Here is a 17,262-nt window from a genome sequence, read left to right as displayed (position 1 = left end):
TATCCGGGTTTCTCAGAAGCGGAAGACATCATAGTAAGGTAAACTCAGAGCACAGTGAATAGAAGAGTACAACAAATAATTTTTTTTACAATCTTATTTGCTGAAATAATAAAAGAAAAACTCCAGCATGGTGTTCTCAAAACTTTCAGAAAAAGGAAAAAAAAAATGTGTGAGACTGATGATGGCAGCCAGAAGAAAGAATAAAGTCAAATTTACTCTCAGCCCCATAGACGCTGCATTAGAAACATCTCGCATAAGTGGTAATTAGTTTTTTGTCATTTGAAGCAAAGATGATATAATACATTCATGAATGCATATAAAAGTTCATACGTTTTTTTTTTTTATTAAAATATTAAAACCTTTCAAGGATTTAACATTATGATGACTGTTAAACACGTCATAACGGTTTTGTGAAAAGGGTCCATAGTGTAGAACCCAGCATTTTTACAGTGAATAACAACACAAAAAATGCACTTACAGTAATTTTTTTCAAGACACTTCTTTAAAAAAAAATTTTTAAAACAGCCTTTGTAAAGCAGTATTAGACATGGACTGAACCAATCAGCTATGAGAACAATCACAACATTACAAACTTGAAGCAAAGCAGCATACAGTATGACATTTTTTAACCCATTTCAATGTTTTTAGCTTCAATCAACTGCTTTACCCATTTTACAGTGCTCATTGTTATGCGTAAACATTTGCATTCACACTGTCTTGTAGTTTTATACGAGGCCAAACTCCTGCTGCAGGAAACAACACCAAACCAGGACACTTCACCCTCATCTTTCACTGATTCATTTACAAAATTTAGGTTCAGTTTTTCTTACTTAACCGATCTCCGATTGAGATTTCACAATATCCTGTTATCTGTCCTCTGATGCAAATGTCTATCGTAGAGAAAGCTATTTTGAGGGGAATTGAATGAGTTAGTGACGTTGTAAAGATGATAATATTAAAAAAATTAAACATTTAAAATGATCTGCTTCTCTTGCTATGCCTGAAAGATTCGTTGCTATGGTCTTCATCAGGACAATCTGCTGTTAGTGTTTCAATGAATTTAGAATGACTCCACATCTCTGTTTAACTGGAAAGTTAGACTTACAGTTAAGTGGGGTTCGTCAGATAACTAGAACCTTAAGGAATTAACCACCAAGTGCCATAATAGCACCAATAACATGCAGAGAGAAAACTGATCAATGCTCTTTTTCAAAGTTTTGTATTTAAGAAAACATGTAACTCATGAGAAATGCTTAAGAAGCTTCTGTTTACTCTTAAACTTCATGCAATCTTCTAATAAATAATTGTTTTACAAATAAGTTGAACTAAAGCATTTATGTTCAACAAAAGCAATTGATCAATTTACAATTGATGAACAACATCTGAGATCATATCTCATAGTGTTGTTGATACACTCAGCTATTGTGGTGGCGAGCAATCATACAGCAACCAGGATTTTCCCAACGGATCAGGTATTATACAATACACTTACTTTTGCATTTCACTCCGAAGCGTTAAAACACAAAACTGCAGCATGAGGCTACGAAATAATAAACAGAATATTGGCCGAGGCTGCTAATATAGTTATCTTTCCTGCTGTATACAGACTTTAACTGTTTATTTTTCTCACAAAGGCTGAGGCTGAAAGAACCATGGGTTCACCTGAATACATAACAGGTTGTCTACAATATAAATTCAGTGTCAAGCAACATTCGTATGAGCCGGTCTAGCACAGATAACGTTTCCTCATCATCAAGCCAGGAAGAAACGCCACCTCAGGCTATAGGAAAGTGATTGGATTGTTTCATCTGTGACATTTTGCTCCTCTGTGAAATATTCAAATGTACTCATATGCTTCAAAAGGCACTTGGCCTTGCCAGTCAAACTCCAGAAAGGACAGAATAAAACCCAATATAGCGCTTAATCTCTAATGAAACATTTGCGTTTACAGAATATACCCTGATACTGAGCAAATCAGCAGTGAACAGAAAAAACGTTTAGTCTTATCTTGTGCTGAACAGTTGCCATTAGATAAAAAGAAATAGACTGGAACAGATGAAATAATGGGATAGGTGCAAATTATTTACAGTGAGATAAATGAGAATTGTGGGTGAAATTTAAGAAAGTAAGTTAAAGAATGAGGGAGTTTGAAAGAACCATAATGGTTGATGTTGCAAGCGTTGGTGGATTCATGTCAGAAAGTGCAGTCCTGCGAGGCTTTTCAAGCACAACAGAATCAAAGGGTTAAAATGTGAGTGGAGGGCTACTACAAAAACGTTCAGCAAAACAACAACCAAATGCATCTATTCTGGTGAACCAATCACAAAAAGTGAGCCACACTTCTATAAATTAATTTGATATACTTGATATACTGCATTTGAGGCTGATTACTAAATAACAAGTGGACATACAGTATGAACCCTGTTTTCAAACAAACCTCCCTCAATTACTGCAAACTCAGTAGACACAGATACAAAGTGGTAAATTTGATTAAAACGTCGAAGGCACTCCGGTAAGTGGAGTGTAGAAAGCTCTCGGAGGAGTCTGATGTGAAATTCCAAAGAAACCAATTAAAACAGAAGGGAGGGAGTAATAAACAGAGAACAAAAATCCTTCACCACCTGTAATAAAGCATCCTCCAGAGCCTCAACAGGATGGATTACTATAGCAGGGTCACACAACGATGTGGAGGATTGACAAATAACGCACTGACAACATAATAGCCAACATATGATCAAACTAAGTAGAAAATACTCCAGCAGAATTCTCTGAGAGTCCTTGCTAGCAGTAAACGGATGACATTTAAAAAGTACAAAATCAAATAGGTGCAAAGCAACTGGGATTAAAATATCTGTTGAGCTCTCTGTGATTATCAATCATCATCAAATGTGATGAAGAATGAGTTTAACAAGTTTTAAAAGTTTTAAAAACTGTGCATGTTGGTCATGAATTACAGCCTGCATCACCACAGTCGCAAGTCAGTACAATTATAACCCGGAATGTGGAAGTTAAATCAGGTTTATTTTGTGTATTAACATAACAGATAACCATACAACAGTGGATAATAATGCGTATCCTGTCACATTTGTCGTGCAAAAACTGTGTGTGTGATTCATCGAAAGGCTTGAATTAACTCCACAACAAATACATCAAATAATTATTGGGGAAGTTCTTACTGTAGTATTTTTCACAACAATACATGAGATCTTCCTTTATGTCCGTCACTGTGCTGTTTATCTGACGCAGCTGAGGCAGAGATTGAGGCACACTCTGACAGGCACGCGAGAACAGTGGGCAGGGAAAACTGACAATAAAGCCACAGGCAACAAAAACAGCTACAAGGTGTTGAGAGCAAAGAATTGTAATATTCTGAAAGGTTTAATAGATAATCTAATGGGTGTTTTAGCTGAAATATACAGATACACTCTGGAGACACAAAAGACTTATCTTAAATTTTGAAAAAGGGATAAAATAAGTACCCTTTAAGTACTCTTTATTCAAAGTTTTAAAACGTATTTAGAAGAACTTGGTGTACATGAATTTGAGAAAGCAACCTATTGTTTTACATTTGTTCATATTTGGCAGAGGAAGATCCATGGCCATACATTTGTGTTAGTTTTACAATGTTGAGGATTTAATACTGACCAATGGTAACACAAATATAAACATGTCCTAATGCAAGTATTTCACAGTGCAGTTAAACAGCTTGCCTTTTTACAGCAGGTTTAGTTCACAAATAATGCAAATTAAATATGATTTTAATTTACAATACTAAATCCTAAAATTCGGCACTAGTATATTTTCCATCATTTGTGCGCATACATCTAGTTACCTGGACTGAACTAGAACTGGTATCTGGAGACTTATGTCAGAATGATTTGAATTGTACACCTGACCGGTGTCCTGACAATTTGTCTCACTGTGTCAGATTGTCCAAAAAGGGTAAAATGAGGCCAGATTTGTTTTTATTAGCAACATGTATATATAAACAGAAAGGATTTTACAGTGCAAAATATACCTCATCAGATTGTTCTACCATTATATGGAACATTCTGTCAGAAATGTAAATTTTCACTCACAAAAAATGTGACAGGGCCTGACCTTTAATCTTGTCCTTCTCAAAAAAATCATACAAAACTAAGCATTAAATCATACAATTCAATAGTAGAGCGCGCCCTTGATCACTGTCAGCTTTCCATCCATCAAATGATTTCAGAGCCATAGCCTTAAAGGTGTATTGCAAGCATTTTTCAACCCAGGCTCATTCCGATTACGTACCCCTATATACATTTCTGGAGAGCAAAATACGTCCCGCTGTGTATGCTTTCTCAGAACTCAAATTGCTCTCAAAAGTGCCATTCACACATGCTCTTCTTACGTACACCCACCACAGGCCACTGTCGACTGACTGACTGACTGACCGACCGACCGACCGACCGACCAACACCGACTCCCACCCCCTTTCCTGAATCCATTGAATAGTGTTTTAAAAAGCACTGATTGAGCCGCCCATCGCTTTCCATAATTGTAAATTAATTTGTATTATATATTTGTATTTAATAGCGGAATTTATAATTTCACATTTTTAATAAATTGATGTGAATGATAACAACTTAAACATCCTATTTCTGAAGGTTTTTTTTCCCCAAATAACTGTTTTTAGCATAACATAACTATTAAAGCTGTGGGTTCAATTGGGTTGTGATGAGAACAAGTTTAATAACAGGGGTTGTACATTTGTAAAGTGTTTTTAATAAAGAAAAACACTGAGAACCAAATGAGTGACATATTCCTTTACAGAACAACTCACAGAAATTAACAGTTAATCCATTTTAGAAATTTTTGTGATGTAATACTTTTTATTCACAGTATGTATGCTTTTATTTCAGGGACAGATAATGTACGTGTTTGGTAGAATGTTCACAAAATACATCATCAAATTGGCTTAACAATTCAAATAAACAACCCCTTACATTGAGAAATTTCTGTGACAGTAGTTAAAAAATTGTGCTTATTTATTTGATTTAGTGAATCATAAACTGGAGACTTCAGATAGGATTGTAATACGTAAATTGTTAAAGGAATCACTCAAACAAACAAAAAATGTGAATTGAAAAGACTTAATTCCCAATCTGTGGCTTTTTTTTCTATTGAACACAAAAGTAGAAAGTTGGAAATCAGTAATCATTGACATATAGAGTAGATAAAACAAATACGACTGAAGTCAATGATCATTGGTTTTCAACATTCTTCAGAAAATCTACTTTTGAAGAACAGAAAAAAAACTACAAGTACAGGGTGAGTAAATGATGACAGAATTGTTATTTTTGGGTGTAAGATCACATTAAGAGTCACTTAAACCACACCATTTAGTAAGGGAATCATTGACTCAAGAACATGTCAACAACATATGAGTCAAATACATGAATGAATTGTTCTGCATATTTAAACGTCTGTTCTAAAGAAAAACTGTCTACCACTGGTTAAAGAACAATGCAAGCAAAATGAACGCAAAATGACAGAAAATACTTACTGGGCAACGGACTGTGGATCTTAGACATTTCTCAATGTCAGAGCCTGCAAATGACGCGTCCCATGACAAACATTCATCTCCACCACTGCAGCTGCATTTACCTTCCATCTATTAAAGTCACCTAAAAGTACTAAAAAAAAAAGCATACTAAGTAGATTCATTGCATTTAAAAGTTGAAAACATTTGGATAAAAACAATGTGGCATCAGGAAAACATGACTTAAGTAAAAATAAACTTTAACATTATGAGGAGGCCAAAGAACTGAAAAATTGTACAAATAACAGCAATCTGTCTCTGGACTCTCAGAAAAATGATCAAGTATTTTACGTGAGATATAAGCATGTCTTTAATGGAATGTGACAGCATATTTCGATTCAGCCAGAAAGCTTTTGTAAGGGAGTTTTTTGCCCTTTGCGGTCTCTCACTTACTCAGCAGTTACAAATACTCTAACAATAAAAAAAAGTTGTCATCCTGGCTCAAATTGCTTGATAATAAAAAGAAAAAAGTATGAAAGACTTTAAAATGTGCATGTGCTGAATGGAGAAAACGCCTTTTTGGCAACCAATATTAAATCCCACACACTGCCCACTTTTATATTGTTATTTCCAAAAGAACATTAATTCAAGCACAAAAACAGTCAAATAACAGCCATGCCGAATGTGCAGTCAGGACAATTCTCAGCTGAAAAACAAGCAACATCACCAAAGGAGAACAACCCATCACCTAAACCTGATTGTTCAATGCTTGGGTTTAACCATATGTTTAGTTATATACAATGCAAATTCTTAGCAAAAACAAAACAAAACATGGATTACACACATTCAGAAATAAGTCTTGTCAGAAACAGCTCAAAAAAGAGAAAGATATAATTATCCAAAAGAGGTGGTGACAGAAAAAACAACAGTCAAATACATAGGACAAATATTTTGAAATTTGGTAAAAAAAATCGTTGACAATATATTGTAAAATCTATAACTTAAGCAAAAACACTTATCTTAAAAATCTTATGCCCAGTTCAGACTGCATTATTTTATCCCCGATTCTGACTCGCCGTTTTGAGAAATCGCAGACAAATGCCTGAAATCACAGGCAAATCGGTGCTCGTTCACGCGAGTAACAATTAAACAGTATGAACTATCAAAGACATGAGCTGAGAGAATCACTGTTGAGTCGCCGATACCCGACAGATATTTGGCATGCTAAATATCTGTAGCTGACAGCGATTCAAAATCATGCAGAGTGAAATGTGCTCTGATTGTAAATAACATCAGCAATTATCTACAGCCAAAGAAAGAGCAGCATCCACAAGCGCTTCTGTTCAATCTATTTGGACCCCAAAAAATGCAGAAAGAACTAGTGGAAATTTAACAGAGCAATATCACAACCGGGTCAAAAAAAAAAAAAAATTCGAGAGGATATTGCTAATTCCCTTAAGCCAGGTGAGCAAAATAAGTACATTTTCTACCCCACTAAAAGCTTTCTTCTCATTATGTAGCTAATACCAAATTATATACTATGACACCTCACGTTGTTTCCATGTCACTTCTCGCGTGTGTTTGGTTGAGACATAGCTTGCAGACTGAGACTAAATTGTCGATGATTCTTCCTATTGTAAAGTCATGCCCTGAGAAACCCCCTCTCGCCGATTCATCTTGGAGTGTAAACACAGTAGAGACTAAACGCTACGCCAGATAGTCATGCAGTGTGAAAACATCTGTGACGTGACTACATTGAAAATCATGCAGTCTGAGCACAGAATGTAACATGACGACCACACTTAAATTAGCATTAACCTTCACAACTTGACTCATTATTACTGTTAATTTTTACTAAACTAGTTGACAGAAGTGTTGTGTTTCTGTTTAGAAGGCTTCTTTTCAGAGCACACCCTTGAAGTGCTGCTATATTTACTTATAATTAGGGATGTTTATGAAGCATCCTTGGGCATAAGCGACTCAGTTTATAGATTTATAAAAGTAGGCAGGTGCAGCTGGCATATAGCTGATCTCCATAAATTTGGGTTTGAGTTTTACATGGGCTTTCTTTGTTTTTCTTAAGCAATATTTGGCAACACTAATGAGTCACGATGAATCACATTCGCATTGATTTCTTGCACTGCTCATTCAGATGAGAGAAAACTCTGAAAATACATTCGAGCAAATTTGGTTCTGTGACTGCTTTTTGTCAGGAGTTAATTCAGTTGTCACTCCCATAAACGCCTGAGATGTTGTGCATACAGAACGAGAAAACTAAAAAGGTAAACTGACTAGCAATTTAGTTGCATAGGTGAGTTTAAAGGGCCATGAAACCCCTCTCTTTCGGTTCAAGTCTACCTCAGTAATTTAAAAAAAAAAATGCTCCAAGATGGGCGTGAAGCTCTGTGAGCAGAGGGAGTAGTAGGCGTGGCCGGCAGAGTAGGGGAAAACGAGGGGAGCGAACAACTGTTGTCGGTTGGCGCACAAAATGAGAAACAAACCATGAGACCCATGATTTTATAGTTTACAAAGTAATTTAATGCACTGCTACACATTTGTTATTCATAATTTCATATTCACATAACCACAATTTGTTATATCATTATAATGTTAATCATGCAAACACTATAAATGAGAACGACTTATCTCCTCCTCAATCCCCGGGTCTGAAAGCAGACACAGTGGATAGCAGCGCAGCAGGTCTCTTGCCCTGTCTATTTCAGCTATTAACCCTGCCAGCAATCTGGAGGTTTTTAAACATATGGTGAACACAGCAGCACGGATATAGGCGATGTGTCTGAATGGTAACAACCTCAACTGATAAAAGACAAAGTCTGCCATTCACCAATTCTTGTACAGCTCTTGCGACAAAAATGCTTGCTACAAACCAACAGCTTTGCTGTATCAGTCCTGACAGAATTGCAGGGAAAAACATGCAACAAACCCCATGGATTATGAAAACAATCATCATAGTCTCCCTCACAGCTTGACAGGTCTGCCTTGCCTTCGGAAAGCATGTGCTCTCATGAATAATTCAGAAGCAGGCTCTTCTCATAGGATAAGAAAACTACGCTATAAACAATAATAAAAAATTGACACATCATCACTCCACTAGCAGATTCGTGCTGCGTCTCCGATTTTGATCACACCCAAATAATTATTTTAAACCTGGAAGATGAAATTAATTGATAAAAGCTCTAAATTTTCCAGTTTTCCCCACAATTAAAGCTGATAGGTGCTAAAGTTGTCTTAAATGATGCTCAACACACACAAATGTGTTACAATTTCAGAAAAAGTACTCCAGGATGTCTTGAACCATTAACTTTAGAAAAACAAATGGACAGAAATTAATCATATAAAATGTTTATTTTGAACTAGAGAACAAGTTCAAGTTCCAACATATCAGTAAGCAAATTCTGTTCCCAAAAAGAGATGATTTTAAACTGTACCATTGACATAGTCCATTACAGGAAAACGTTCTGTTTCAAACAGTGATAAACAATTCTAATGAACACTTAAAATGCAATGCAAGGGGGGAAAGACCATATGTGCTTACAACGTAACTGCATGCCTGTTAAAAGATGACTGTTATACACAACAAATCATACAGTCCAAAATCAATTAACTACAGCAAAGACGAGTTCCAGCGAGGCACCTAAACTTGGCATCACGTGTGCTAAAGAATGCAAAACACAAGGGGTGAGAATATGATCAGACACGTATATGAGCAGCTAATATAGCTTATTACAGGAACTCCACAGAAGGGTGACAGGACATCATTTGGCATTTTGTGTAGTACATTTTCCCTTTGAATAAGGTCATGACATAACAATGGCTAGTACGACAGAATTTGTGTTCCAAAAAGCGGCGAGGAGGAATGTAATCTACGCATTCACAAACGTGCGGCCATTATTAAGGCATCTAGACCACTGTGCATTGTTGCCAAGAAACTCTAAATGCCCTACAGTAAGCTGGAGCTTTATGTTGTGTGCTGATATTTCATACTGTGGGATATGCTGAAAATACTGGACTGTCTTTGACTGTAACAGAAATAAAATGCTACAGTACACAGAGTACATGCGAAAAATGCTCTAACACTGAAATCCAAACACTCATAACAACATTCTGGCATTGCTTCTCTTCACAAACCACCGAATTAATTACTCTACACCAGACTGACAAACACCAGCTTTTCTTTCAACAAAACACATAACTGAATGGTAACAAAACTCTGTAGGTAAGCAAAACCTGCTTTGTTGTGTCCTCCAAAAAAGTGCAAGTAGCAACCAAGTCAGGATACAGCATTCAGTAGTGCTTTTCCTGCAGGTAATCTTTCATTTTGTTCGGTAAAGGCAATTTCTGGATCAGATCTATCCGTGTGTACTGACGGATAACAAATCGGCACAAGTACTGCAGCGAGCGCACTTGCATAAACCTTGAAACGGGATTGGTCAGTCTAACGGGGTAAGTGGCGGACCCTGGTAAGCGAGATCTGGAATAGCAGAACGCTCCATTTTCCGAATCCTTGACTGAATTATCAATGAGATCCACGATGGATACGTGGCCTTCAATGTCAGGCTGTTCATAGAAGCTGAAACTGCCATTCGAGTGCTCGATTCGAGTATGGAGAGTCTTGGTTTGTGAGCGAAAGCTCAAGCTAAGGAGATACCGATCATCAGAACTGTCGCGGACTAAAAAAGAACCATCTGGAAGATTTGTCAGCTTTTCTTCAGCCTCCCATCTGGTGATGGGACCCCAATACCAACCCTGCTTGGCAAGTTTCTTCAGCTCAGCTGTGAGACTGGTAACCACCATAGGCCCACTGTTCTGCACAGCATCATAGACCCTCTGCACCCCTGGAGCCGAGTTGGGGTCAAAGTTGAGATGGTGCATGACTCTCTCTGCAACCTGAGCGTGTGTACCAGCAAATCCAGAGAAGCTTCTCTGGAGATAACTATCGGGCAACGGAGGTAGCAAGGGGGAAAGAGGGGCTTCGAGTCTGGAGCCCTGCAGCAAGACATTTGCAGTGTTTAAAAAGAGTTGGTTCACCGATGATGACTCCATGAATATATCTGGTGACAGGAGGTCCTGGTCAATTGGTTCTTCATCTTGATGAAGAGATCCACATCCCTCTGACTGCGGAACGATATCCATGGGCGTGGTGGCATCTAAGCAAAAAGAGCGGGAACCTTCATCATCAGGATAGAGTCCATCATCTAAAGGCATTGTGTACTGAATATAATCCTGAGCTGCAAGACCAAGGACTACAGGCACATGTTCATCCATATCAAGGTGCAAATCGCCATTTTGAGTGGCGGAATGGTGGTCTGGCACACGCGTGGTGATTCTGAATGAATCACTTGATTCTCCGAACTCTCTCTGGAGGTCCAGGAAGTCTTGGTGGACACTGTTGAGTGTCGAACTAGGATCTGAGGAGTTCATTAATGCTTTAACGTCCATTTTAATGCATGTCTCCTCCGAGTTAACTGGTCTGAGAGGCCACGGGGTGGGACTGTAATGATGACTATGGACGGATGTGGAGCGGGAGGAACGCTGGGATTTTAAGTCACTGAGACTAATGGGTGCTGAAGAGGAGGAGAAGGTGTCGTCATCTATAGAGCATACAGATGGAGAACCACCCTTGACCTTTGGTTTCTGTTTTGCTGATAGTCTTCTTTTCAAGGTGCCCATGAGACCCTCGCTCTTAGATCGGACTTTGGATCTTTTTTCGTCCTCATTATCCAGGTCGCTGCTGACGAGATCTTTGCTGTAGCACCCTCCAAACAGAGAGTCTTCAGCAGAAAAACTGGCTGCCAGGTCTGGCTGCGATACAGCATATTCACTCTCTTCTTTGCCTTTAATGTTAAACGACTTCCTTATTGTCTTCAGACTTATCTTCTTCATTCTGAAAGATCCCCCTTAATAATTTAAAGGGGGATTATGCGTGATGTTCCTGGGATGAGGGAGATGATTGTGAACACTTACACATAGCTGATCACATGTGGCCACCAACTGCCATACCTACAAAACAGAGAGAATATGACATTACATTATAATAGAGTATAAAAAAGCAATCTCATAAAATGATAACCAGAGATGCACCATTCTACTGGCTAAAAATCGGAAGTCTAGTTATTTTTTTTAAATGTCATTTGTGCCAGGTCAGACTGTTCTGTTTTTGCTTCAGATTCAGAAATTATACAATGCTCGTGCTGCATGCAAGAACATTTTAATGGATGAAAATTGTTTGGCTTATAATAGAGTAAATAAACATCTCATTTGTGCAGTAATATTTTTTATTTCTTATCTACTGCTTAATAAAATGTTAAAAATGGCAATCTGCAATATTTTGCAATCTACATATACGCTTATAAAGACACCACATATACGCTTATAAAGACACCACATTCAAAATCAGCCATGAAAATCTGAAAACTGGCTTGAAAAATGAAAATTAGTGCATGCCTAATAATATTTATATAAATGACAGTATTATATTTTTCACGTTTTTGCTTTTGGCCTTGACTGGCTCATCTTGAGTTGCCCTATGATGTCACAAAACAACAACAAAGTAACTGTACAAATTAGGGCTGTGCGATTAACCGAAATCGAATCACAATTGCGTTTTGAAACGTTGCAATTAGCTAATCGCAAAAAGCTGTGATATGAAATGTATATGTATCATATAATATCCCCCACCCAGAGCAAATGTGTGACTGCTTTCTGTGTGTGACAGCCTTCCAAGCCAATTGAGTGAGCACACTTTAGTTCTGCCCAATCAGAATTGCGCAACCAAACACAAACAGAAAAGCGTGGACAAGTGGTATGATGCCGTCTGTCGCTTTAGAAGCATTAATAGACAAATTGATATCAAAGAAAAACAGCATGTCAGTAATATGGAAATATTTTGGTTTCAAAGTTACAGACACCAAACAAAAACTGGTAATTCGTAAGAGCTGTCACAGAATAGTGGCCACAGCACGAGGAAATACAACATCCAGCACCACAAGGCACCCGGCGAGGACTAACGCTATAACTCACTACTTTGGAGAAAAAAAGTGTTTAATTTTAATTTCTGAATGTTTAAAAACAAATTTGAATAAACGTTGGAGTAGGTCAATATCTTTTCAAATCCTTTTTGACCAACACACACTGCACTTTAGCAGTAAGAAGTTGATACAGAATAATGAGCTAGAGCTTGACTATAAAATTAAATTGCAAGTCAAATCGAAACATCTGTTAAAAAAATGCAATTCGATATTTTCCCCAAATCGCACAGCCTTACTACAAATATAATGTTTAGTATCTTAATAAGTGATAAGAGCTAGATATTAAACAATATTATTCTATTATGGCTGATTGATGACCCAGTTAAATAGACTACAATAAATAGTTGGTCTAAAAACTCACAGTTATGAGAATCATAGCTTCAATTCACATAAAAATTAAGACTTATCAACTTTAATAATATGAAAAAAAAATGAAATAAATATTAGATTATTGTAAAGTATAACAGCTGATCATTCTAACTTTATCAAATCGTAAATAATGCTATATATAATCTTGCAGAATAACACCTTTAATTGTGTACATTAGCTTGTCTAAATAAAAATGCACACTTGAGTAAAAACTTCTTAATTTAAAAATTAAAAATTTATTTTCAAAAGAATAGCTGGGTAATATTCTAAACAAGACATTATTATATATCATAGGGGTGTAACAGATCACAATCCACAATTTGGAACACAACTGACCGGCAGATTAGGCTAATCCAGTTTTTTTTAACTTGTAGATTAATGCTAAATTTGTAACAATCACAGAGAAATCGCCTCTCACGTCATTTAAATCATGTATAAAAGCATTTAGGCTTTCCTGTAAAATATGATGATGATGGAAGAAGTCATGGTGGGTTATTCAGCATCTGGTGGGTTTCTTAGGTTATTAAAGGTGTTTTCCATCACTACTTTTTACGGCTGCATTAATGCATTCCGTGTAAGCTGCGCAATTAATCATTAAAAGATCAGGATCTCAACAACCACACAACAATTATAAATGGTGATTTGCATATATTTATTAATTCGTCAAATTTCTGCATTCAAATCTGTGTTTGAAAAACTCAAAAATTAAGAAAGAGATTCAGTCTTTAGTCTTTTGAGTAAGTTATGAAGTTGCAAACATTCAAATAACACAGAAGTACTGGAAAACAGTTTACAGTTTAGATAAAACCACTGATTGTCATGGTAAAGATTAAAAACACCTTCATATGCATTTAACTTGTCACTCAAAAATTTAAATTGTAGGCAGCAATTACATTATTAAACCAATAGGTTGCGACAACCAGCCATCAAAAATATGCCACTGAATAATTCTTTAAAAATGACACCTCGTAACGAAACATGAAGTTTTATGAGTGAATAACTGAATCATTTATTGAAAATGAGACAAAACAAATATGGATTGTAAAAGTTATTATGTTATATTTATACATTTAGCATCATCAGAAAAAGTAGATGTAACAGTGAATTTTTCACAGTACTGAATATTTTACAATTTCTTTTTATTCAGCTGATTATTTCTCCAATTCAGTTTTAACAAAAGTACTGGTTTTCAGTTTTGTTTGTTGTAACCAAAAGTGTCATGCAGTAATGTTTTTGTAACAAAAGGAAAGCAAATTACATTTTTCCCCCATTTTTGGTTGATCTGAAAAATGGTCCAATTCGTAACTAAAGCATAAAGTGATCCAAACCATGAGATTTGTGATCGGTTACACGAATATATCATACTCAATAATAACGAACGGATACCAATGAATTTGAATCATGAGGAAACAATAAACAAACAAAAAAACATACACAATTTTTATAAATGACATCTATAGTTTCAGACGGACAGCTGCATGTAACACTGCAGGACATTTAAAATCCCTGTTACAGTTATCATTAACGATAACTAATATAGTTTTATATGGAGAAAAACATGTAATATGGCAGGACATTAAAAAGTACTTCAAATCAAATTCCCAACTTCAAACATTATTCATTATTATTAGGGGGAAAGCACGCACAGATGAATCATACTCCTCCACATACACATTAAGCTAACAAAATAAAGATTCTGTGGAATAGAAGATGTAATAAACAGCACAGATTAACCAGATTCATTTGAATATAATCAAAAAGCCCACTGCACACATGTTAAACATACAGAACAATAGTTAAAAACCATGCAAACTATTAAGGACTATCAAGACGGCATTCACATGTGATTGGGATAAAGTTTGCTTTATATTCGGACATTTGGTCATTTAACTGTCTCTATATTGTTTACAGCGCTTATTTCAATATTCAATCAGAATTAGCATGTAAGTGTGACTTCAAAACAACATCAACACACTCTAATTCACTGTGAACAATGCTGTACTTTGATAGTCATTTGCTGCTAATATGATTAACCTATTTAAAATATGCAAAGAATACTTTTCTGAAATTATATTATTAAGCAGAATGTCTGAATATCCGAATATAAAACCAAAGTTACTTCCATTTACATCTGCTGTACCTTTAAAAACGATTACATTATTTTACAGAAGGTTAAATATTTGTATGTATGGCAGTATAAAATTAAGCAGCATATCTACATCAATTGTTCCACCAGCTAATAACAGATTTACAATACGAATCCGTCACACTATAAACAATATATATATAATTCAAAAATCATAATGTATCACTCTCTGAATACATTAATATAAACGTGCTAACGCTTTAAGAGCAGTTAGCACTCAGGCTAACCTGTACAGGCCCTGTGTATTACACATGACTTCTGTCCAACGCTACAACACTAGTTCATCAATATTTACATATAAATATTAACTATACATTACCTGCCGAGCCTTGAATACACTGTCAACTAACAGGAGTTTTCATATTAGTGTCCGAAGAGCTATGAAATCACCCTAGGGTTCATTATGATTTCACAGCTAGCTGATACCTGCACTTGCAAAAACAGCGCAGAAACGAACTCACTTTCGACTGTCACGAGGAATAATGGGCACTTAAGGGCCGCGTTTTGCGATAAAGTAACACCTTACGCTGGGAGAGTTTTGAATTGTGCCTATATTCAGCGTTTAAAACTTTTTTCCTAGCTAGCAGCCGTTTCTGCTGGCGCTGCCTCTTTCTCTGCCCTCTTTGTTTGCTGTTGCATCATGGGAGTGAACGTGAAGGAGGGAGGAGATCTTTGATGCTCGTCTGGAACACCGCTCACTCAGTCTGCTTGAGCAAAATAGACCATTTCAAAAATATTACTGTAATATCGGTTTATTTTTTTTATCGCGTTTTATATTATAATAACTATATATAATTATTTTGTAGCCTATATATATTAATGTTTTTTTTTTTTTGCTAGGCAACACAATCATGTTTTTTCAAATGTTAGCTTTATGTTATGCTGTGTTTTGTTGTTAATATATGTGCTACCATATTTATTATTGCTAACTTGTGTATTTTTATTATTGTATTATTAATATTTTACTACAACAATTGTCACAAATGCAAATACTTTTAGAAGATACTTTATTGCTTGAAATCATATTTTATAATTTTAATAATAAGTCTACAGTGTTTCTTAACCAACACAACCATTTTTATCTTTAATTACATATGAATTATTTACTCTGCATGAATGTTATAATAATTTTATTATTTAAATTTAATGTATACATAAAGCAACCAGTTCGTCACCTTGGAATTATAGTTTTTTTTATGCATTCTAAATGATTTTGGGATATTGAGCTTCAAAGTTTTTGCATTCCATATAGCACACAATATGTGTGTAACAGTTCTCTTTCATTAACACGACAGAGACTCTAAATGTACTCTAAATGTAAATTTTCAAAAAGCTCTTCAGTTTGCAAATTGGGTTAAAACAAGGCAAATGCAAAAAGTTATTTTCTGCTTGGAGTTATAATGTTCTTTTTGGCAGATCATTAAGCATTACTTTTCAATACAGTCTGCTTTCCTGCAATAAAAAAAAATGTGTTGTAACAATATGTTGATGTTTGAGAAAGTTACATTTTTGCTTTTATTTTAAACATTTATGTAATGTTTAAGGAAGAATAATTTTTCCTTGTTCAATTTAGGCATACAAGGCTGTGCTAAATATTTCTTCCAGTACAGATGTTTATTTCACGCAATTAGTATGGCAATATTTATGTTTTTTTTTTCAATTATATGCTTTATATGATATATTGAATTATATTTATAGAATTTTTTGCACATGAATTCAATGAAGTATTTTTCCTTAATATCAAACTGAAAGATTTTAAAAGAAAACAGACAATGAGCAATTACGTTGTTTAACAAAGTTTAATAAACACAGAAAAAATACAAATTTGTAGCCTACTGATATGTGATTTTTATTATCATTTTATTTTTATATATTTTTTTTGCAACAAATCATAATAATGAGGACAACACTGTGGCTCAGTGGTTAGCATTGTCGCCTCACTGCAAGAAGGCTACTGGTTTGAGTCCCAGCTGGGTTTGTTGGCATTTCTGTGTGGAGTTTACATATTTTCCCCATGTTGGCGTGGGATTTCTCTGGGTTTTCCGTTTTTTCCCACAAGTTCAAAGACATGCGATACAGGTAAATTGGCCATAGTGTATGTGTGTGAATGAGTGTGTATAGGTGTTTCCCAGTGTTAGGTTGCTGCTGGAAGGGCATCCGCTGTGTAAAACATGTGCTGGATTATTTGG

At 35.7% G+C, this 17,262-nt stretch overlaps 2 protein-coding genes across 2 annotated transcripts in view; both read right to left on the bottom strand.

Moving 5' to 3' along the window:
- Window positions 1-5,663, bottom strand: part of LOC110437736 (neuropilin and tolloid-like protein 1) — a 45,342-nt gene extending 39,679 nt beyond the window's left edge. The window contains exon 1 of the mRNA XM_073926828.1: window positions 5,481-5,663. The gene's annotated coding sequence lies outside the window, so the exon portion shown is untranslated. The remainder of the gene's footprint in view (window positions 1-5,480) is intronic.
- Window positions 5,664-8,856: 3,193 nt separating this feature from the next.
- socs6b (suppressor of cytokine signaling 6b) lies at window positions 8,857-15,774 on the bottom strand. Its single transcript, NM_199625.2, has 2 exons — window positions 15,393-15,774; window positions 8,857-11,530 (listed from the first exon to the last, which is right to left on the bottom strand). The coding sequence occupies exon 2, from the start codon at window positions 11,411-11,413 to the stop codon at window positions 9,815-9,817; it is 1,599 nt and encodes a 532-aa protein (NP_955919.1). The 5' UTR covers window positions 11,414-11,530; window positions 15,393-15,774; the 3' UTR covers window positions 8,857-9,814.
- Window positions 15,775-17,262: the final 1,488 nt, after the last annotated feature.

This window comes from Danio rerio, chromosome 2, assembly GCF_049306965.1.
Source record: "Danio rerio strain Tuebingen ecotype United States chromosome 2, GRCz12tu, whole genome shotgun sequence".
Lineage (NCBI taxonomy): Eukaryota > Metazoa > Chordata > Actinopteri > Cypriniformes > Danionidae > Danio > Danio rerio.
The sequence above is the reverse complement of the archived record's forward strand: the minus strand, read 5'-3'. Positions and strand labels throughout refer to the sequence as shown.

Coding starts and splice junctions, on each gene's coding strand:
- socs6b (NM_199625.2), bottom strand. CDS start 11,413: ATGAAGAAGATAAGTCTGAAGACAATAAGGAAGTCGTTTAACATTAAA.